This window comes from Canis lupus, chromosome 11 (genome assembly GCF_048164855.1).
Source record: "Canis lupus baileyi chromosome 11, mCanLup2.hap1, whole genome shotgun sequence".
Lineage (NCBI taxonomy): Eukaryota > Metazoa > Chordata > Mammalia > Carnivora > Canidae > Canis > Canis lupus.
This window is the reverse complement of record NC_132848.1, coordinates 14,668,849-14,692,166: the sequence shown is the minus strand read 5'-3', so window position 1 is coordinate 14,692,166 and position 23,318 is coordinate 14,668,849. Positions and strand designations below refer to the sequence as shown.

The 23,318-nt window shown below is 43.2% G+C and overlaps 1 protein-coding gene across 2 annotated transcripts in view; it reads left to right on the top strand.

Moving 5' to 3' along the window:
• The first annotated feature begins 2,145 nt into the window (after positions 1 to 2,145).
• The window catches only part of PTPRR (protein tyrosine phosphatase receptor type R), a 233,805-nt gene continuing 212,632 nt past the window's right edge, over positions 2,146 to 23,318 (top strand). The window contains exon 1 of one of the 2 annotated variants that reach the window (XM_072843272.1): positions 2,146 to 2,269. In XM_072843272.1, coding sequence (XP_072699373.1) covers positions 2,212 to 2,269 — 58 coding nt within the window. In that variant the 5' untranslated portion in view covers positions 2,146 to 2,211. Of the gene's footprint in view, positions 2,270 to 2,608; positions 3,260 to 23,318 lie in introns of those variants that run through there. The other variant, XM_072843273.1, reaches the window with a different exon arrangement.

The following is a 23,318-nucleotide window of genomic DNA, read 5'->3' as shown; positions in this document are numbered from 1 at the left end:
ATCTTGCCTAATTTAAGCTCTATGGGTACCTATTTCCCATCAATTGTCCCAACTCCGGATGGAGGAAGAAAGCACTGAGGAAGGGACGCAGTTCAATTCAAGGAGCGTTGATTGGCCCCTCTCCTCGGCCTAGGAGCCCTTATCCCAGTGAAGTGCTGCAAAGGGGCAGAAGGGCCTCTGGAGCCCCCCAGGCTGCAGCACTACCCGGGGACAAGTGATGCGTGCTCAGCGAGCATCGTGCAAATATTCGTGTGTGAAAGGAGAATCACCATAATCCGAGGTTGGGTGAGGGCTTTCCGGGAAGGTGAGAACAAGGTTGGACCTTTGTCAGCCTGAGGGTGCTGTGATGCACGTGCAGGGGCGAAGGCACCCCAAGAAGTACAGCAGCAAGGGCCGTGCCCCTGGGACTGTGCAGAGCAGCAGGCCTTAGCCGGGGCCTAGAGAAGGATGTCCAGACCTCAGAGCTCCGCACGGGCTGGGCCCTGTCACACGCTGCCCGCCCTGCTCTACCTACAGACCCAGAGCTGTCCCCAGGGGCCCGGGCCCAGGGCCGACTCTTGCACCTCGCACCCGGGAAGGTGAAATGGAGACTGAGCGCATCTCCCTCATAACGCGGACGAACCCCGCCGGCCTCACCTGGTCCGTCCTAGGCTCCCCGCCTTTGGGCCCGAGTCCAGGACAGTGGAGCCCTGGGCTGAGCCGGGGGTAGAGGCCGAGGAAGCTAGAGGGGGGAGTTGGTAGGAAGAAGCCCCCCCTCCCGCCGGGGTGGATGCTGAGCAGGTGCGGGGGGGGGGGGGTGTGGAGGGGCAGCCAGGCCGAGGAAGCTAAAGGGGGAAGTTGATAGGAAGAAGCTCCCCCCCCCCCCCCGCCCACCCGCCGGGAGGATGCTGAGCAGGTGCCCAGGGGGGCGCGGCCAGGCCAGGGACGGTGCAGCAGGCTGGGCCCCCGGGGTGGGGGGGGCGCCGACACCCGCCCTGCAGGCGGCCGGGGCACGCGGAGGCCCTCAGCCCCGCATCCGCGCCTCCACTCGCGGCCCGGGTCGCCGACCGACCGCCGCTGACCCGCGCCCGCTGGACAGACGGCCCCGCCCGCGGCGCGGGGACCCGGAGGCCGACCCGCTCCTCGAAGCTCCGGGCGGCGCGGGGGCCGGCGCCGGGCATGCTCAGTAGGCGCGGCGGGCGGCGGGGGCGGCGGGGGCTCCGGGAGCGGGGAGCGGGGAGCGGGGGGCGGGGGCTCCCGGGGGGGTGCTGCGGGGGAGGCTCCGGGAGCGGGGGGAGCTCCAGGGGGCTGCTGCGGGGGGGGCTCCGGGGGCGGGGGGGCTCCAGGGGGGTGCTGCGGGGGGGGCCTCTGGGAGCGGGGAGGGGCGAGGGGCGGGGGGGGGCTCCGGGAGCGGGGAGGGGCGAGGGGCGGGGGGGGCTCCGGGAGCGGGGAGGGGCGAAGGGCGGGGGAGCTCCGGGAGCGAGAAGGGGGGGCTCCAGGGGCGGGGGGGGCCTCCGGGAGCGGGGGCGCCGTGAACGGGGCGGGGGCCTCCAGGGGCGGGGGGGCTCCGGGAGCGGGGGTGGGGTGCGGGAACTCCGGGAAGGGGGGCTCCGAGGGGGGGCTCCAGGAGCGGGGGGCGGTGCGGGGGCTCCGGGAAGGGGGGGGTCTCCAGGGCCTTCGAGGGCGGGGAGAGCTCTAGGGGCGGCGAGAGGGTCCGGGGGCGGGGTCTCCGGGGATGGCCTGGGGGGGCTCCGCGGGCGGCGGGGGGGCTCCGTGGATGGCGGGGGGCGCTCCGAGGGCCGGCGCGCGAGTGCCCCCCGCCCCCCGCCCTCTCTACCCCCTCCCAGCTCTCCCCCCGCCCCCCCGCCCTCTCTCCCCCCTCCCAGCTCTCCCCCCGCCCCTCGCCCGCCCTCCCCTCCCCCCTCCCCGCTCTCCCGCCCCCCCGCCCCTCGCCCTCCCTCCCCTCCCCCTCTCCCCGTCCCCCCCTCCCCTCCCCTCCCCTCCCCTCCCCGCTCTCTCCGCCCCCCTCCCCCGCCCCGCTGCGGGCGTGCCTGAGGCCGGGCAGCCACCGCCTCCGAGCGCCCGGCCCCCGCCCGGCTCCGCCCCCGCCGCCGCCGCCGCCGCCGCCTCCCGGTCCCGCGTCCCCGCGCGCGTCCTGCCGCCGCCCCGAGCGCCCCCACGGCCAGCGGGCCCGGGCTGCAGCCCCTCGGCGAGGCGGCCGGGGCGGGCGCGATGCGGCCGGCGGTCGGCGTCCCCGCGCTGTGCCTGCTGCTCCGGCTGCACGCCGCAGGTAAGGGCGGGCGGGGCGCCCCGGGCAGGCCGGGCGGGGGGCGGGCGGGGGCGCTCGGGGCGGCGGGCCGTGCCTGGGCCGCGGCGGGCGGGGGGCGCCGGTGCACCTGTTGGAAGACAGGCCGAAAACTTGAGCTGGACGCGGCGTTCGAGGCTCCGCGCCTGCGACGGAGATCGCGGACGCCGCCGGGTGCACGCGGGGCGCTTGCCGGTCCTCGCCGTCCACGCACAGCTCCTCCGGATGCACCCCGGGACCTGCGGCCGGAGCCACCTGCCGTGCGCCCCACCCCCACCCCCACCCCCGGGGGCTGCCACCTGCAGGACCTCGTCCCCGCCCGGGAGGGCCAAATCCCGGGTTCGCCCTAACGGTGCGGCTCGGGGCTCCTCTGGCCCCTGCTCCTGCCCCTCGGGTTCTCTAAGCCAATGAGAGGAAGGCAGGCTTGGAATCCGGACCCCCTCCTCTCTCCCAGCATCGCGGCCGGCGACCCGGGCAGGGGCCTGGCGGCCCACAGCGCAGGGCACTGGGGCCGGACTGGGGAGCCCGGGCCGAGGCGGACGGGGACCCTGCGCCCCGACAGAAACCGGCTCGATACGAACAGAGCCAGCAGCCCTAGCGAGGACCTGGGGCATCTCCCACGCAGTGTCCCTACACATCCTGCCTTTGGGATACAGGCAGCGCCTGAGCGATGCAAGGGCTTGGACTGAGTCCTTTCTCCTTTTTACACACGCGTGCACCAACGTGCACCAACGTAGGGTATGGCAGGGAGGTTCGAGGCGCCCTACTGCGACAGCCCTTGTCCGCTCAGGGGTCCTGCAGCCTCCGAGACTAGATCTTTTACCCCCGTGCGCTTGTCACCCGATCACACACAGTCACAGTCATTCATTCCTTCGGCTACAACATTTACTGAGCGTGTATTATGTCCCAGGGATGATAATTAAAAATAATGGCTGCAACATAACCATTCCTGTGGTCTCTCTGCAAAAGGAGTGGGTGAGTTCCTTTCCTATGTGTGCAATAGTGAGAGTGAAATATGGTACTTTTTTTTTTTTTCCAGCCCGTGCTATTTTAATGTTATGGTGAACCTAGAACAAGTAACGCATGGGAACATTAAGGCTGTGATTAAGTGCACATGTTAATTGTTATAATTATGTTTCATTGTGAAATTTTTAATGGTTCTTTGGCACCTTTTGAAAACTAGCAAATAGCTATGACTTGGCCATTAAATTGTTTGCAAACAGCTGTAATGCATCATTTTATGACCCCATACAGTTTTTTAAATGTTGAAATTTGAGATGAAAAAAATACACATTGGGTTGAGTTTTATTTATGTTATTATGTATAACACTAGCACTGATGCAAACATCCATTGCCCCCCCAAAAAAAATTTTTTTAAAGCCCCGATTCTTAACCAACTTTAGGGACGATTTAGCTGATCTATCAAAAATGTCAGTGTAGTTATTTTTTAAAGCTAGCATATAAGAGATTCTAAAGATTCCATTTAATATACCTTAATTATAGCTTAAAAGTTATAAATAAACTTAAAACTAAGCAGGTGGAAACCATTTCTAAATTTATTGTAGGTGAACATTTGGGATGAAGAAAATAGAGGACTTTTGTTCATCAAAGGAGAAACCCAGAAGTCTGTAGCCCTAGATTATACCTGGAGCTCTGCCAAAGGGTATATTACTAAAGACAAACCAATCCGTCTCTACTCTGACTTCCTAATTTGAAAAAATATATATATTCAATTTTAAATTAATAGGGCAATGCATTCATGGGCCATCATTTTCAGATTTCAATTGCAAGAAGCTATATGGAAATTAATTATCTTCATATTTAATATAGTGCTTTTGATAGGTGTTTTTTCACAGCAGATTGCAAGTTTAATATTGTGGTTGTCTTGCCAGTTTCATTTTGAATGCATTTTAATTTTAAACAGCAATTTTTGGGTCACAAGCTGTCATCAGATTAAAATTCATCCCAGTTATTTAATAACATTATTAGGACTTCTCATTGGAACTGAAATAAACACGGACTTTTTGATCTAAGCTGCTGTAGGTTTGGATAGGAAGAAAGTGAGTGTGTGGGAGTACACAGATCAAGAAGTCATGGATTTCGACACTTGTTGCCTGAGTTTTTCTTTTACAGAAGGCTCTCCTCTTAGGATGGAAGTGGGCTTAATAAGGAAGGGAAATGAATTCTGTTTTTTCTCGCCCTCTTTAACTGAAAAGCTAATTGATCCATTTTGGTTATGCCCAGGGTGCCAGCAACTATTTTACGCTGGTGGAACTGAGGACAGGTTAGAACCCTTTAGGAGTGGGAGAGATTGGCGGACGGGGTGTGAGAGCTCTTCTCAGGGATACTAGGGACTGTTGCCTTCCAGATAATCGTTGCCCTAATGATAAGATACAGATTGTTTTCAACTTGAACGCCAGCTCCAATTATTTGATCATAAGGCACGATGCAAAATAGTAAACAAGCAAATAAATAAATTGATTAATTAATTAGTTAATTCAGACCGTTCTTGGGGCTCAATGGGAAAAAATACTGTGGTCAGGCTGTAGTGTCTATGGGAACAGAAAGAGGCAGAGGGGTACAATACCGTGTAATGAACATCTCCAGGGCGTCCAGGTGGCTCAGTCACTTAAGCGTTTGCCTTCTTCTCAGGTCCTGATTAGGGGGAGTGGGGGGGTCCTGGGATCAAGCCAGAGCCTGGGGGGGTGGGCCCCCCCTCCCTGCCCAGCCAGGAATCTGCTTCTCCCTCTGCCCCTCCCCCTGCTCCAGGCTGGAGCACTCTCTCTTTCCCTCTCTCAAATAAATAAATAAAATCTTAAAAAAAAAATCTCTAGGTAAAATAATTCTAATAAATCACTGAGTAAAGAACTTGTTAGATAACCTGGACTCAGCTCTTTCCATGGCAGCTCATTTTTGTAGATCTCCCTAACAAGGAAGTTGTAGTTTTTGTCCGTCCGACTGCTTACTGTTTGGGTAAGAAAACGAAGTTCCAGTAAATGGTAGACTGTATTTACTTTAAGTAGTAAAGAGCCAGTTAACAGCATAGTCAGGATGAAAGCCCGAGTTTTCAGACCTGTGGCCACATACTGTGGAAATCATACAACGGTTCCAATAGGAAAGGCTACCATTGAGTTCGTGGTGAGAAATCCTTTTTACCTACCCGTCCTCATTCTTTTTTTCTTTTCTTTTCTTTTCTTTTCTTTTCTTTTCTTTTCTTTTCTTTTCTTTTCTTTTCTTTTTTCTTTTCTTTTCTTTTCTTTTCCTTTTCTTTCTTTTCCTTTCTTTTCTTTTTTTTAAAATATGTATTTATTTGAGAGAGGGGAGGAGAGAGAGGAGGAGAAGTGAAAAAGAGAGAGAATTTCCAGTAGACTCCCCCATGAACACAGAGCCCCATGTGGGGTTCAATCCCATTACTCCAAGATCATGATTTGAGCCAAAATCATGAGTTGGGCACTTAACCCACTGAGCCACCGAGGTGTCCCTAGCTGTCCTCATTCTTTATTCCTTCTGTGAACTAGAGTAATACATAAACCCCAGTTGAAAAGACTGCTTCAGGAATATCCAAGAAAGTGTGCCCCCATGATGTGGATGGTACCACAAGATCCACAGGTGGCTTCTTTCCTTTGGTGTTTTTTCCTCTTTCTTTATCCAAAGAACTATATTCTGTTTTAGGAGATATTTATTGGGTCATATTTAAGTTGCAAGGACGTGAAGGTCTTGAAATATCTTAAAAACTCTCAGGGGAAAGCTTTATTTTTTTTCTAGTGACGTTTTGTTACCAACACAGAATGTGATTTCAGTGCATTATTCTCTCCCTGAGCTCTGGGAAAGATCCTTTCAAATTTTCACGTTGTTCTTACTACTGAGTGTTCTGGAAGGCACAGACACTGCCTTCAGTTGATCTTCTGAAGATGCGACATCTCAGAGAAATGCAGTCAAGTTCTCCAGTCTTTGAGAAGGAAGGATTCCTATGGTGAAACCCAGAGGATCAGGGAAGTCATTGGCAGAAGCACCACCTTCAAAAAGAAAGGGTTGACTGATAGGAAAATAATGTTATTCTTGAAAATTTTAAGGTACCTTCTTTCCATGAACTCCAGAATCCACTTTTCCTTTTCAAAATCACTCAACACAATCCTTGCATCAGCCCAGGTTCTACTGTGTCCTCCTCCTCCACTGTCTCTCTGATACCACTTCTCACCACTTTCCTCTGGTTTGTCTCTCTCCAGCCACATTGGTCTCCTTGCTGTTCCAAGAGGATGCCAGGGGCTTGCCTCCCTCATATATTTTGCTTTTTCCTTTGCCTGAAACACTCTTTACTCATTATCTCCATGGCCTAATCTCTTAATTTTAGGCCTCAATTCGAATGCTACTTTCTCAGGGAGGCCCCCACTGACTAGCCTAATTAATATGGTATCTTCTCCCCCCAAAGAACTTCGATACCCCTTCCCTACTTTATTTTTTCTTCCAGACGCTTTTCACCAACTCCATATCATATATTTAACTTATTTGCTTTGTTTATTGTGGTTTCCCCCTTTCCCCATTGGAATGAAAGCTCCTTGAAGGCACAGATATTTGTCTGTTCTATTTACTGCTGTATCTGTTGCAGATCTTGCCCAGCATTGCACCAGAGCCTGGCATAAAAGCTACTAAAGATTAAAAACAAATATATTGAATAAATAGAAACAACGCAGTGATATTTCTGTTCTCTCCCTTTTGCATTTAATTTCTTCTTGGCACCCATGCAAGACACACACACTTAGTCAGCTTAGCCATTTCTAGAATGGACTTCAACAGAGCTCATTCATCCAAAATTCCAGTTTCTTCCTCGGAGCTCACATGCTCCGGAAACATACTATCTCAAATAGACTTTTCTACCATTGTGAACTTGAGGGTGACATGGGATGGGCTCACAGGAGACCAGAACTACAGATTTAAATAGCGGCAAAGTCCTTCAAATTGGTTGCAAGATGCTGTACGGCTCAAATGCTTTGCTGTGTTTTCAGGTCTTAGTGAAATGCCTTGTACATACATGTAGAAATGGCTGTGGTGACATAAAAGGATTCATACAGCTAATTTACAAGCAAGATTTAAAGCCCTTGGACAAACCTGTCTACTTCTTTGGCACATAGGAAGCACACGTGTATGTATACCCAACATCACTCGCTCCTGACACCTTGGACATTACATGTTCTCTTGGAGATTGTACCCTGAGTGGTGCTTTGTAAAAATTCTGAAATGTGTTATCCACATTTGGCTTTGTGTTTGTTTCTCATCTACTTCTCCACCAACTCCAATCCTCACCTGTGGTCCTACTTAGGGTGTAGCATGTCGTGGTTAGTGCTTTCTAGAATTTATGTGCCCCCTTTTATTTCCCTCTCTGTGCAATCTCCCTAGGTAGTTATATTCAGACCTACATGTCAAATATTCCTAAGCCTGTATTTTAATCTTCGATAGTTCTCCTGAACCCCAGGCATATAGATCTAATGACCTAGGAGTCACTGGATATCCCACAAGCATCTTATCTGTTAGTACTCAGCATTCCCTGAGGCTCCTGGGTGGCTCGGTCAGTTAAGTGTCTGCCTTCAGCTCAGGTCATGATCTCAGGGTCCTGGGATCCAGCACCATGTCCAGCTCTCTGCTCAGCGGGGAGCCTACTTCTCCCTCACCCTCTGCACCTCCCCTCTCCCCCTGTCACTCATGCTCTCTCTCTCAAATAAATAAATAAATAAATACCAAGATCCCCCACAGTCACCCAAGCCTGCAACTGTTAACTCATCCTGTACCCTTCCTTTGCTTTGTCTTCTCCACTCTCTGTTCACATCACTGCCTTGGGGCAGGTCCTTATTTCTCATGTAGTATTTTAAGTTACCATCCTCATATCAAATCCATCTTTCATAAAAATAAATGCCAGAGGTAAAACTCTGAAAAAAAGCATACCTAATCATGTTCTCCCCTTGTAAAATTCTTTACTTTGGCTATTTCCTTCTTTCTTAAAATAAAACCCAAACTCATTAGCAGGGCAAAGTCTTCCACTCTCAGGTCTTTCCTAACTCCGTTTCCTAGAACCGTACTTGCTGCCTAGTATGCCATCAATACATGTTTGATGAGTGAATAAATGTATTCCGGGTGTATCAGACAAAATAAATGATAATAAATTACGTTGATGAAGAGATTACATCTCATCTTCATAACTGTAAAGACTAGAATTGATTTTACTACTGCTCCCTCAATCCTATTTACATTTACTGGTTACAAAGAAATGAAAATAGCACAGAAGAGCTTTCATTTAAGCAGTCTGTAGGATGCATTTGTGTGCCGTGGGCACGATGATAGTTGTGCTAGAGTTGTGTATTGAACTCCGTCTAGTTAGACATTGCTATGGGAGTTTCTAGTACTAGATGGATGGAGATAAGGTGAGTGTCTTTATTTTAAATAGATCAAGAGATTAGATAATAGCAATTAGTTGTGCATTAAGACTACACTCGGAACTCAACTCCTGATTACTGAAGGGTCATCATCTATCTTGTAGTAGCAAATATGAGCTACCTGCCCATTCAAAATCAGGTGGGAGTGTGATTTAGCGGATTCAATTTATCAAGACCCCAAATAATTCAATCCTCCTTCCCTCCCCCAAACAAAAAACAAACCATCACAGAAAATTTGGGAGTATTTGGATGGTTGTATACATTTTCTTTCTCTCCTTTCAATGAGTAGACAATGTTTATAGAACCATAAGGTTTTGGGATACTATACATATTTTTCTCTTACGGAAAAATGCTGCACCTCAAGGGATACATACTTACATCTGAAGACTGGAGACTAGTTTATGAATTATAAAAAGTCACTTTTTATGAAATGACGGGATCACACAAAAAAACCCATTTATTGCCATTAGTACTAATGATAACATGGATGTCATATTTTATAGTAAGTTTATTGTTAAATCTTTTAAAAGCTGTTTACAAAGTCAAATTGAAAAGGTAAAGAAAGCCATTTATCCCTGTAAGAGGGGATTTTGAAAAATCCTACTTGGCCTGTAAGTGCATGCTTCATTTTCAGAGCACTTACAAGTGCTGACATATTCAGAGTTACACTGCATATTTCCCAGCATAAAGGATTTTAATAGCTTTGAAAAAAAAGTAATGGTAAATTATTATTTTAAGATTAAATTTCCTAATGCTTTTTCCCTAAATAACATTACTGTAGTGTCTGTTATTGCGATGGTATTTGCCACGGAGTCTCAATTAGCAAGTTTATGATGTGAACATTATTAGCACTTGCCATTTAAATAATTTTTCACTCTTAAGGCTATTGAGACTTTCCTCATAATCAGATTTCATTTGATTTCAATTTGTTAAGATGTTGGTGTCCGTTAAACTTGCAGCCACGTGGACCAAAAACAAAGCAAAATTAATTGTTCACATGACGCAGCAATCAAGATCAATATGTTTAATTGCACTGAAGTAAATGCCAAGTTCAGTGAGGACGTGGATTATTTTTTTCCTAGTTCAGACCCAAAGCAATGTCCATGTTCTGACTTAAATGTGCAGAATGGATTAAGGAAAAATGGATCCTTGGAAAAGAGCACAAAATGAACACAGAGGAAGAGTGTCTCCCTTGGGACACCTGGGTGGCTCAGTGGTTGAGCATGTGCCTTTAGCTCATGGCGTGATCCTGGGTCTGGGGATCGAGTCTCATCAGGCTCCTTGCAGGGAGCCTGCTTCTCCCTCTGCCTGTGTCTCTGCCTCTCTCTCTCTGTATCTCTCATGAATTAAAAAAAAAAAAAAAAAAAAAAAAAGAATGTCTCCCTGGCCCCTACAGCAGCGTGTACAGAGCAAGGCTCTCCTGCTCTCCCACCATAGTAACGCCCCAAGTCCTGAGGGACCCTGGAGGGGAAACAAAACAGTGTGCATCACTCCAATCACTGGGTTACTGAGAAAGATGCTCAATACAAAGAGTGTTCAACATACTATACGGTGAGTTAGTTTGAAAGGCCATCCATCCATTAATATGAACATGTGGTTTTAAGTTATAAGCAATTTACTTTCTTGGCCTCATTGATTCAAGACAGTGTCTTTATTCTCCCGGAAGAAAATGAAATACCTTAAAGAGAAAAGTAAAGAGAAAAATCAGAATAAAGGGGAAAATGCCATATTTTTGGGTAACCTTTAGCATAATACCATAGAGGCTAAGAGCATGGATATTGTGATGGGACTCTAGTACGCACACAATCATTTTCCAGCTCTGTAACTTAGGGCAAGTTACTTAATCTCTCTAAGCCTCAATTTTCTCTTTATCTTTTTTCTTTACTTTTTAAACTTCCTCTTTTTAACGTAGAGGTTATATACTATACAACTGTAAAGTTGTTTTGTGTATGGAATAGGACAATGTATGTAAACTGCACTTAGTAAGTGTCATGTAAGTGCTAGGTATTGTTTGATTGGGGGAGGGAGAGGTCGGGTGGCAAAGGGTTAACTGATATCTGGGAACACTTTCAACTCCAGTTAAGAATAGCTATTAATTGCATGGTCCTTTCCTACAAGATGTTCATTTTTCAAAGAAGTATGTCAGAGTAGTGCCTTAGACCAGTGATAATAATTTCAAATGATGAAGGAAAGGACTTATGGGCCTACCAGGTACCCTCCAAATCCCTAAATGCAGGCAAAGAAGACCAGGGCAGGGATGGCTTCAGGTGGCCACTGGGGACCCCCTTCCTCACCCTCCTCCTGCCCCAATACCCAGGCATTCACATCTCTGTAGTATCATTATTATGACAATATTTTAATTTTTGTATTTTCTAATGTTGGCTTTGCTACGTTTTAACATAGTTCTCGATCTGTTAGAATTATTCTTGAAACACTTATTTTTTTCTTTGCCTTGCTGTTGGATCCTAGCTTTCGAGTCATCTGGAGAGCTCTACTATAAAAATGATGGACATGGGATGCCTGGGTGGCTACGTTGGTTAGGAATCCCCTCTTGGTTTCTGCTCTGGTCATGATCTCTTGATATTGAGCCCTGTGGCTCCCTGCTCCACGGGAAGTCTGCTTGAGATTCTCTCTTCCTCTTCTCCCCCCCCCCACTCATGAGCACACTCTCCCTCTCTCTCTCTCTCAAATAAATAAATAAATAAATAAATAAATAAATAATAAGTAAAATCTTTTAAAAAGATGATGGAAATAGTTTACAATCTCTATAAGTAATAACATTTTAGCTGTTTGCGTAACAATAACCGAAGTATAAAAGGTTTTACAAATGTACTGCTTCATTACTCAGTGCATGTGGAACTCAATTCCTATGATTTCTGCAAAGAGTAGTATTTCTCAGCTTTCCAGCCATGTGATCATTTTTCTCTACTTCTGCATTTCCCCAGAGGGCATATCTTGATGAAGTTCTTTTAATGGTTGTGCGAATGTCATTCAACTCAGTTCTTCAGTAACTGGGCAGGGGGCATCGGACTGCATCTTCTCAACCAACGTAAATCTCACCTCCTCCAGCAGAGTCTGAGGCCAGTGGTCTTAACCCCACTCCTTCCTTATGATGAAAGTCTAGTCACATTGTCCCAAAGGGTCTGTCCTGATTGCATTATGTTCCAGTCTGTAACATATATTTATCAAATGAAAAATAATTCTATTAAAGCTGGGCAGAAATCAAGAAACATGAAACTCACTCCTAGTAATTTTGCACACAGTGGATTTTTCCTGAAATGACAATCACTTCTGCGACTCGCAAATAAGAGTTTGCCATTGTGCAGCTCAACTTTGGGTGGGTAAGATAAATAGGAAGAAGTAACTAGGTACAGTGGTTTGGAAGTGGGAGTAGGAAATACATTTTCTAATGGAATATTTGAAGGAATGTGAAGGAGTGTTAATATATCAAAGAATAAGCAGAAAAAGTTTACAAGTTGCCTTAATCAAAATCATTCCTTATTCTTGTAAAATTCAGATCCTCTCCGACATAGAGTAGAATAGAGCCAGCTCTATAAGAATAGACTAATTACTTTGATTTTTTTTAAAAATTTAATTATAGATATACTAGACACATCACTAGCCAAACATGTGAAACATTTAAATACTCCTAGAGAATGACACAGCACCTCCTCATGGGATTATGCTTCACATCCTAGAAACCAGTGCACAGACTAGATTTTAGGAAAGCCATTCCTGGAAGGAGGTGATCCTTCCATGACAAGCTCATCCAAGTCTTCTGGGGGCAGGGGGCTGTAATGGTTTCCAGTTTTTATAAATTCAATTATGATCTTACAGAATCTCTCATTTTGTTATTTTTATTTTTTTACTTTTTATGATATAATTGCTCATTTGAAGATGATTCCCCCTGCCTTTTTTTTTTTTTTTGGTCAAATTGGTCATTTGCTGTCAAGATAAAAAACAAAACCAGTGTGAATACCTCTACATACATACATACTTACCTTTATGTATGTTGTCAGAATCCAACTAAGACACACAAACTGAATTTTATAAAACTGGCTTTATAGATAGAGCCATAACATAATGAACTCTTTCCAGCACTGATAAATTCTCTATGAACAGACTGGTGGGAGTGATCATATGTTACGAGTGGGAGGCTATCCTAACGGACCTCCATTGTCACATCTAGGCAAGACTGCCGTGTTCATCAGGGGGCTTCAGGGTTGGTACGGTGGGCCCTCATAACTGGAGATTAGTATTGCGATGACGTCCTGTGTTGACCATCACCAGGAGAATTACAGAACAACTGCAAGAATAGTTTTAATATTAGCCCCTTTAAATCCAAGGTTATTTATTGTTCCTGGAAATCCATGCCCCTTTAAGTTCCCAAAAGGTCTATTATTATACGTGGCCTATGGGTCAGATGGACTAGAGACCCAGAGAAAAGCAGGTGTCTATCATAGTACACATCGGACATTTGGAAAGAACAGTGGCAAGAGCTGTATGGCACACAATGCCTGGAAACACAACTCGAACAAAGTAGAAAACAGCTTTTTGAGTCTTCCTGATACATGAATGTTCACACTATGTATATAATTTTGTTCTTTTCGGAGAAATTCTAAATCATAATAAAGCATTATAAGCTGAGGACGCCTGGGTGGCTCAGTTGGTTAAGTGTCTGCCTTGGGCTCAGGTCATGATCTCAGGGTCCTGGGATTGAGCCCCACGTTGGGCTGCCTGCTCAGTGGAGGGTCTGCTTCTCCCTCTCCCGCTGTCCCTCTCTCCTGCTCTAGCTCTCTCTCTCATGCTGACTCTCTGCCGAATAGATAAATAAAATCTTTAAAAAAATTATAAACTGAAACTTGATTATGGTCTGGACATTTATCGTCTTAAATTTAAAAGAAATGTAAAAAACATGAATTTCAGAGGGTACAAAGTAATAGATCACTAAGGGTGACTATCTCTGTCTGTATAATACGTATGTTGTGCTCTGTGAGGAAGGATTTTGAAGATGCAACAAGAACTTTGATAAAAGACTATCTGGAGGAGAGCAAATTTAATTAAGGGGAGCTGGATGCTAATAGCAATCTTAGCCATCTTACATGAAGCAAAAACATAATACTAATAAAATTTCATTAGGTCAGGAGAAATTGGAAAGGTGAGTTTAAGTGTAAAGCATTAGGTGTAAATTTCTGAATTTTATTTATGAAAAATAGGTGTACGTATTTGTTGGGCTTAGGGAAGAATGCATCTCTTTAGAAAAAAAAAATCAGCATCAAGCAAACTCTCATTGAATTGGGGCTTCTCCTTTACTGATGCACGTTGTGATCTAGCTGTAGATCCACAAGAACCACTTTCATTCTGTGATGAGAAACTGAGGCTCGGCTGTGAGGAGACTGACTCAAGTTCACGTAGATGGTGGTGGTGGTGGTGGTGGTGGTGGTAGTCGTGGTGGTGGTGGTGGGAGTGTTGCAGCCCGAATCCACGGTCCTTATCTCCTAGTCCATTGCTTTCTTAAAAAGTCTGTTTCTTTCCTTCCTGACTACTATTCCTAGGCATCTGCTCTGTAAGCTTTCCCTAGTACTCCGTGTATTTTTAACTTTTTCTGAGAGGCATTTACAAATCAAAGGAGAGCCTCCCCATTTCTCTTGTAGAAATTCCCAAGGGACTTCCCTGATGCTACCCATTTATATCTACTTCCTAGAGAAGAAAGTGTTGGCAATGCTTTAAAAACAATGACTATCCTTTCACAAAACGATCAGATAACAAAGTTGCCTTTTTTTTTTTTTTTTTTTTGGATTGTTCACCTTTTCAGGTGCACGCGAGGCCTCTCTACCGCGTGCATCCAAGAATTACTGACACTGAGTCTGAAATAATGAATCATGACCTGCTCTAATGTTATAATCTCATCCATTTCTGTCTGTCAAAGATTCCTCAGAGATTACCAAGGTCTGTCCAAAATGAAATTTAAATCTTGGAGCTTTATGACCATCAGGACTGGCTCTGCGCAAGTGAATGTTGCTTCTGTGGTCAAAGTCCTTGTATTTTAAATGCAGATAAGGATCTTTGACAAGCTGTTTGCTAAACACTGAGACACTCTATCCCTTCTGGGCTGAGAGGGACTGAGTTCTGGGTGCCCAGGAGGCATCCTCCCATGCTTATGGACTTTATTCCTCCTTCTTTACAACAACTGTTTTAGTCTTTCTCCATTTTCCTGACACTTACAGTCTTTCCTCCTTTGTCCTCCTCTTACGAGATGACTTCACTTTTACACGGAGAAAATAGAAACCATCAGCAGATAATTTGCTCAACTTCTACCCCCTTCACATCCCATCATCCCCTCCCCCTCATGTCATAACAGAAGAAATACCTCCCACCCGCCCTGGTCATCCCCTTGCCTGGACTGTGGACCGCAGTCCATACAGTCTTGCAGGACAGCCCAGTCTACTCATGATGTCCTTGACTTCCCCCTGATGTCCTTGACTTTCCTCAACATTTTCAACCACTCCTTCTCAGCAGGCTCCTCCCTTTAAGGAATAAAAGTGGTCAGATCTCTCCTATCGTGGAAAAAAAAAATCCCTCAACCCTACCCTCCCTTCCTGTTAACACACTATCATTCTCTTATCACATCTACACTTGTTGAAATGCTGTCCATATATGTTGTTTCCACTTTATCTCCCACTTTTCAATCCAGTTAAGTCCAGCTTTCTCCCACATGCACACTGAAAGTACCTTCTACAAGTTTATCAATCATTTTTTTAACTGTGTAGATTTACAGTTAGAGAAAAGATGCTTTCATAAAGTATTGAGTTAAAAAGCAGCTTACAAAACATCATATAGCATAATCCGCTGACTTCTTTGAGTGTATAGTTCTATGAATTTCAGCCCATGTATCGATTCCTGCCACAAGACGTAAAAGATCTCCTTCATGGTATCTACTCCATCCTCCGCCCCTAAGTTCTGATAACCATTGATTTGTCTTCCATCATTATAGTTTTTACCTTTTCAAGAAGATCATATAATGGAATCACACAGTACGTGATGCTTTGTGACTGTCTTCTTTCACTCAGCCTAATGTCCTTGACATTCATCCATGTATGGATCTATGATTCATTATTTTTCATTGATGAGTAATATTCCAATGGATAGATGTACCAACATTTATCCACTTGCCCATCCATTGAAGGGCATCTGAGTTGTTCCCATTGGGGCCAATTATGACTAGAGCTGGCACGAAAATTTGCTTGCAGATTTTTGTGTGGATGGACGTTTTTATTTTTGTAGGTAAATCGCAGAAGTGGGATTGCTGGCAAATCCCACTTTTTGAGAAAGTCCTAAACCATTTTCCATAGTGCCTATTGTCATTTTGCATTGCCACCAAGGTCTGAGACTTCTAGTTCCTACAAAGACTCTCAAGCACTGATAATTGTTGGTATTTTTCACTTTAGCAATTATAAGAGGCATGTGGTGGTATCATATCCCAGTTTTAATATATATATTTTTTCTATTGGCGAATAGGCTTGGGCACATTTTCATGTACCTGTTTGTCATTTATGCATTCTCTTTGACAAAGTGTCTGTTCAACATCAGTCCATTTTTAAATTGGTTTATTTTCTTACTATTGAGTTTTGAGAGTTCTTTGTTTTCTGATTACAAGTCTTTGCCAGACCTGTGATTTACAGTTATTTTTCTCCCACTCTGTAGCTTGCCTTTTCATGCTCTTTACAGTTGTCTTTTACAGAACAAAATTTTTAAAATTTTCATCCAGTCTAGTTTATCCATTTTTTTCATGTATGGATTATGATTTTGCTGTCCTAAGAACCCTTTGCTTAACCCTAGGTAATGAAGATTTTCTCCTATCTTTAAAAAGTTTTAAAGTTGTAAATTATACATTAATCTATGTTCTTTTTTGAGTTAAGTTTTATACAAGGTGTGAAGTTTAGATAAAAGTTCACTTTGTTGCATACGGATGTACAACAGTTCCAATGTCATTTTGAGAAGAAAATTCTTTCTCTATTGTTTTTGCATTTGTCAAAAATCAAATGGTGATGTTTTCTGTGGATATGTTTTGAACTGTCTGTTTTGTTCCATTGATCTCTGTATCTCTTCCTTGCTAATACACACTACCTTGATTGCTATGGCTTTATAGTGAGTCTTAGGATTGGGCAGTATTATTCTTCCTTTCATTATCAAAATTGTTTTAGCTATTCTCTTCATTTTGACTTTCTATATAAATTTTAGAATGGGAATAACTATGTCTATTTAAAAATCCTGTTGGTATTTTTTCTTTAATTGGGGATAATTGACATCTTCATTATGTAGTCTTACAATTCATGAGCAAGATATGTCATTTTATTTATTTAGAGCTTCTTTGATTTGTTTTCCAGGATTTCATAATTTTTAGTATAAATATCTTATACATATTCTGTTAGATTTATACCTACATATTTTATTTTAGAGCAGTTATCTATTTTTTTTTATTTTCGGTTTTCTGTTACACATTGCTTGTTTATAGAAATGCCATTGGTTTTTGCAGAGTGACTTTCTGTTCTCCAACCTTACTAAATTCACCTTGTTAATTCTAAGAAGATTTTGGTGGATTCTTTGGGATTTTCTACATAGACAGTCATGCCATCTGCAACTAGAACAGTTTTATTTCTTTTTTCTCAATATGTATGCCTTTTACTTCTTGTCTTTGTCTTATTGCACCAACTAAGACTTTTAATACAATGTCATATAGAAGTGATAAGATGTCATAGTTGCCTTGTGCTCTATCTTGGGATGGCAAACAAGCATCCAGTCCTTTGCTATTAAGCATAATGTTAGCCGAGGGGTTTAATGTAGGTGCCTTTTTATTTCTTTTCTTTTTTAAGAATTTTATTAATACATTTCACAATTTCATTAAACTTTTTTTTTTTTTAAAGTAATCTCTACACCCAATGTGAAGCTCCTACTCATGACTCTGCAATTAAGAGTCACATGCTCTACTGACCGAGCCAGCCAGGCACCCAAGTTAGATGCCTTCTTAAAGGAAATTCTCTTCTATTTCTAGTTTGCTTAGTTTTTTTTTTTTTAGCCTGTGAATAGATGTAAATTTTGTCAAATGCTTTTTCTGCATCAATTGATATGACAATGTTGTTTTTCTTCTTTAGATTGTCAACATGGTAGATTATGTTGATAGCTTTTCAAATATTGAAGAAGCCTTTCATTCCCAGGATAAGTAAGCCCCATTTGGTTATGGTATATTATTCATTGTATTATATCTGCATTCAATTTACTGATATATTGTTGAGGATTTTTGCACTGTCTTCATGAATATCGGTCTATGGTTTTCTTTTCAGTACTGCCTTTCTCTGATTTTGTTATCAGTGTAACTTTGGCCTTATAAAATAATCTGTAGAGTGTTCCTTCTTTTCTATTTTCTGGCAGAGGTCACGTGAAGTTGATGTTATATTTTTCATTAGATGTCTGGTGGAACTTGCTAGTAAAACCATTTGATCCTGAAGATTTTTTTTAAACAATTTTAAGTGGAGATTTATTTTTTTTATAATGTTAGTACAGTTTGAGATCGACATTTCATCTCGGGTTTAAATTTCATTAGTTTGCGGTTTTTCAGGATTTGGTTATTTCACCTAAGTTGTTGAACTTATATGCAGAGGATGATCCATAGTATTTCTTTATCCTTTTCATGTCTGCATGGTCTGTCATGACAGCCTTCCTTTTATCTGATATTAATAATTTGTGGTTTCTCTATTTCTCTATTTCCTTGTGAGTCTTGCTAGAGTTTTATCAATTTTACTGTTCTCAGAGAATCAGCTTTTGTTTCATTGATTTTTCTTTATTGTTTTCCTATTTTCAATGTAATTATTTCTGCTTTAAATTTTTAAATTTCTTTCATTCTACATGTTTAGCATTTATTTTGCTTTTTTTTTTACTTTCTTAAAGTGGAAACTTAGATTATTGATTTGAGACCTTTTTTTTTTCTATTAAACTATTAAAGACATTTAATGCTATACATTTTCCTTTAAATAGTGCTGCTTCAACTGCATCCTATGTTATATTTTCATTTTATTTCAGTGCAAAACATGTTCTAATTTAGTAATTACTTTTTGGCCCAAGGATATTTAGAAGTATGCTGTTTAATTTCCAAGTGCATGGAGTTATTCTTGTTTTGTCTCTTATTGATTCTTAGTTTAATTCTATTATGGTCAGAGAATATATTTTGTGTAATTTCAGTTTTTTAAATGTCTAAGTTTGTTTTATGACCCGGGAGATGGTCTGTTTTGGTGAATGTCCCAAGTGCACTGGAAAAGAATGTGTATTCCGAGTTCTTGGTTGGAACATTCTATAAATACTGTTAGATCCAGTTAGTTGATGATGTTGTTCTTTCCTTTATAACATTACCTTTGCTGATTTTCTGTCTACTAGTTCTATCTATTATTGAGAAAGGAATGTTAGAATCTCCAACTATAATTATGGATTTGCTCATTTCTTTCATTTTGGTTAGTTTTTGCTTCATGTGTTTTTATGCTTTTAGGGGGGAGGATATATACACTTTTAGGACTATTATATATTCTTATATATATCATATCAGTATGTACATTTCATTATTATGTGATGTATCTCTTTATCCTTGGTAATTTTCTTTGCTCTGAAGTCTATGTTGTCCGAGAGTGGCTTTCTTTTGACAAGTATTTACATGACGTATTTTTCCACCCTTTCACATTAAACCTATCTGTAATCTTTATAGTTGAAGTATGCTTCTTGTACTTCTACAACTGCATCTGAGTCCAGGGTCAAGCGGTGGGAGGACGAGAAAAGAAAAAGCTGTGACAGTTGGTTCCAGTCCATAGAATGGTAGTTTCCTTGAAAGAAAGTGCCTGTCTTGCAGAGTTTTGAGTCCTGTTAAGTTCTCATTAACGCCCAAGGCCACTGCTGCTGTGACATTGCTTGGGCTGGAGCCTGGAGAAAGGAGAAAGGAGAGAGAGGAGCAATGGGGAAAGATTTCTGTAGTCTCTTTTAGCATTATGAGTTCTCTTTTTCAGAACTAGTATTTTATAGTGTTTTTCCCGAAGCTGTCTTTGTCTGTACCTGGCATCCACTAGGGGTTGGCTAGAGAATACTGGGGGGGGGGGGGGGGGGTAGGGGGAAAGATGGTAAACTCCGCTGCTGATGCTGTGGAACTTTGAATTTTATTCGTTATCTCCAGTAACCCTGCTACAATTTATTTTCTAGAGTCCTCAAATAGCGGTTTCATGCATTCTGTCCTAGGTTTTACGCAGTGTAAGCAACAAGGTTGGGCATACTTGCCCCATCTTATCCAGACTCAGAATCTTCCATAGCCTTTTAAATCCTTTCAAATTATTTCATTTTTGTTCAAGGACTCAACAGTGGGAGATGGTTAGCTTAGTGTTTCTAGAAGGCTATCCCCAAGCCTTTTCCATGTTAAATCTTGTCCTCTGAATATCCAGGCTCAGTTGTCCATTGATGAATTTTAAGTTAGTAAATCCTATGCAAATGTTTAGGGTTGTCTTGTTTGAACTCACAGACTTAGTGACACTGGACACTGCCTCTCAGAGACTCCTTTTTATTGCACTCTTTCCATGCCTTCCGTACTTGCACAGTCTCCAAATGCTCCTTAAATATGGTCTTCCCTGGGTCTAAGTTGCTAACTTCTTGTTCTTCTCCACCCACAGCTCTTCTTAGGCAATCTCATCACTTAGTTCTCCATTAGCTTGCTTATGGTTTTAAGCACCTATCTCTAGTCCAGAGCTTCCTCTAGAGTTCACATACATAGAATTGCTCTCTTGACATTTCTGTTTCTATATAGTGTAGGCACACACATTACTCTATCTCAGTAAAGGCACACCCATATAGTCAATCACCCAATAGAAACAAAATTACCCTTGAAACCCCACTGTTGGTTCCCTCCTAGAACATTAACTCAATCACTGAATTAATACTTCTCCTCCTCCTTCTTCTGTCAATTCCAGTCTCTCTCTCTCTCTCTCTCTCTCTCTCTCTTTTTTTTCCAGTGCAAAAAAGGGCTTTTATTAAAGCTCAGGGACAGGACTCTTGGGCAGAAAGAGCTACACTGTGATTGTGAGGAGTGATTGATTATAAACTTTTAAGGTGAAGGGAGGAGATAAAGGAAGTCTCTAAAGGGATTTTCATGTGTTCAAGAAGACTTACAGGATCCTGGAGGTCTGGCTATTGTCAGGCTAAACTTCCTTTTTTGCCTCTAGCAAAGTATTAACATTAAGGCAGCCAGGAGTTCCTTGAGGGATGTCACACCCTGCACGTCTCAAATAATTATCAAGAGTCTGCTAATTTTATCTACATTTCTTTTGCCTTTGTTCTCCTTATACCCCAGCCTCTGAACAATTTGACCCTTAAATCTTTTAAGTTTGTTGAGGGTGGAAGGTCTTATTTTCTGTAACTCCTTCCTGCTGAATAGGGATGCAGACATGTCCATGCCTATGGGTCAACATTGGTCAGTTGGATAATTTATATATAGGAGTCACAAAAGGCAGAGGCACCTGAATCCAAGATAGACAGCATATATGAATCTCCTTGAGTAGAAAGGATCATCTGTCAACTAGATTCACCTCTGCTCCATCCCTCTACTGCCTCCTGGTGTTGGGTTACTCTCCCGTTACCTAAAATATTTTACCTGGTACCTTTGCACTTACTCTTGTTTCCTTCCAATCTATTTTCTTGTATAGTTAGGGCATCTTTCAGAAATACACGTTTTATCTTGTCATTTCCCTCCTTAAATTTTGTAAAATGTTTGATTTCTCTAATGTTTCATTTCTTTTTTTTGTTTGTTTTGTTTTTGTTTTTTTTGTTTTTTTTATTGGTGTTCAATTTACTAACATACAGAATAACACCCAGTGCCCGTCACCCATTCACTCCCACCCCCCACCCTCCTCCCCTTCTACCACCCCTAGTTCGTTTCCCAGAGTTAGCAGTCTTTACGTTCTGTCTCCCTTTCTGATATTTCCCACACATTTCTTCTCCCTTCCCTTATTTTCCCTTTCACTATTATTTATATTCCCCAAATGAATGAGAACATATAATGTTTGTCCTTCTCCGACTGACTTACTTCACTCAGCATAATACCCTCCAGTTCCATCCACGTTGAAGCAAATGGTGGGTATTTGTCATTTCTAATAGCTGAGTAATATTCCATTGTATACATAAACCACATCTTCTTTATCCATTCATCTTTCGTTGGACACCGAGGCTCCTTCCACAGTTTGGCTATCGTGGCCATTGTTGCTAGAAACATCGGGGTGCAGGTGTCCCGGCGTTTCATTGCATTTGTATCTTTGGGGTAAATCCCCAATAGTGCAATTGCTGGGTCGTAGGGCAGGTCTATTTTTAACTGTTTGAGGAACCTCCACACAGTTTTCCAGAGTGGCTGCACCAGTTCACATTCCCACCAACAGTGTAAGAGGGTTCCCTTTTCTCCGCATCCTCTCCAACATTTGTGGTTTCCTGCCTTGTTAATTTTCCCCATTCTCACTGGTGTGAGGTGGTATCTCATTGTGGTTTTGATTTGTATTTCCCTGATGGCAAGTGATGCAGAGCATTTTCTCATATGCATGTTGGCCATGTCTATGTCTTCCTCTGTGAGATTTCTGTTTCATTTCTTAGGTAAAAGTATTTAACAGTTTAGTCTCTGTCAACCTCTCTGCATTAGTTTCCTGTTGCTGCATAACAATTTTTTTTTTTTGCTGCATAACAAATTACCCCAAAATTTAGTTGATTAAAACGATATACATTTACTCTTCCTCAATTTCTGTGAGTCAGAAACTGGGCATGGCTCAGCTGGGACTTCTGCTTCAAGGTCTCTCATAAGGCTTCAATTAGAGTGTTGGCCTGGGCTGGGCTCTTGGAGGAAGGCTCATCTGAGGAGGAATTTGCTTCCAGACTCATTTACATGATTGTTGGCAGGATTCGGGTTGCTCTGAGGGCCTCAGTTCTTTCCTGGCTTTTGGCTAGCAGCCTCCTCCTTCACATGGACTTCTCCAGCATGGCAACTTGCTTCATCAAAGTCACCAGGAAAGCAACACAGAAGTCACATCTTTTTTACCTAATCAAGGAAGTAACATCCCATCACTTTTGCCATTATCAGTTGGTTAAAAGTACGTCACAAGTGAGATCCAGCTCACTCTCCATGGGAGGGTGTTATACAAGGATGTGAATGCCAGTAGGTGTGGATCACCTTTTCAGATGGCACTCACCTTCTTTTTCACTTCTCTCTTAATTTCTCTGTACTGCTTTCTGAAGTGTTACCTAACCTTTTCCAATTTACTAAATCTCTGTTCAATGGTATCTAGGCTACTGTATAAGCCATATATTGAGTTTCACCAATTACTGTATTTTTTGCTTCTATGATTTCCACCTGGATTGAAACTTGCGTATTCCTGGATAAAGAGGATGTGGTCTATATACACAATGGAATATTACTCAGCCAGCAGAAAGGATGAATACCCACCATTTACATTGACATGGATGGAACTGGAGAGTATTATGCTGAGTGAAAATAAGTCAGTCAGAGAAAGACAATTATCATATGGTTTCACTCATATGTGGAATATAAG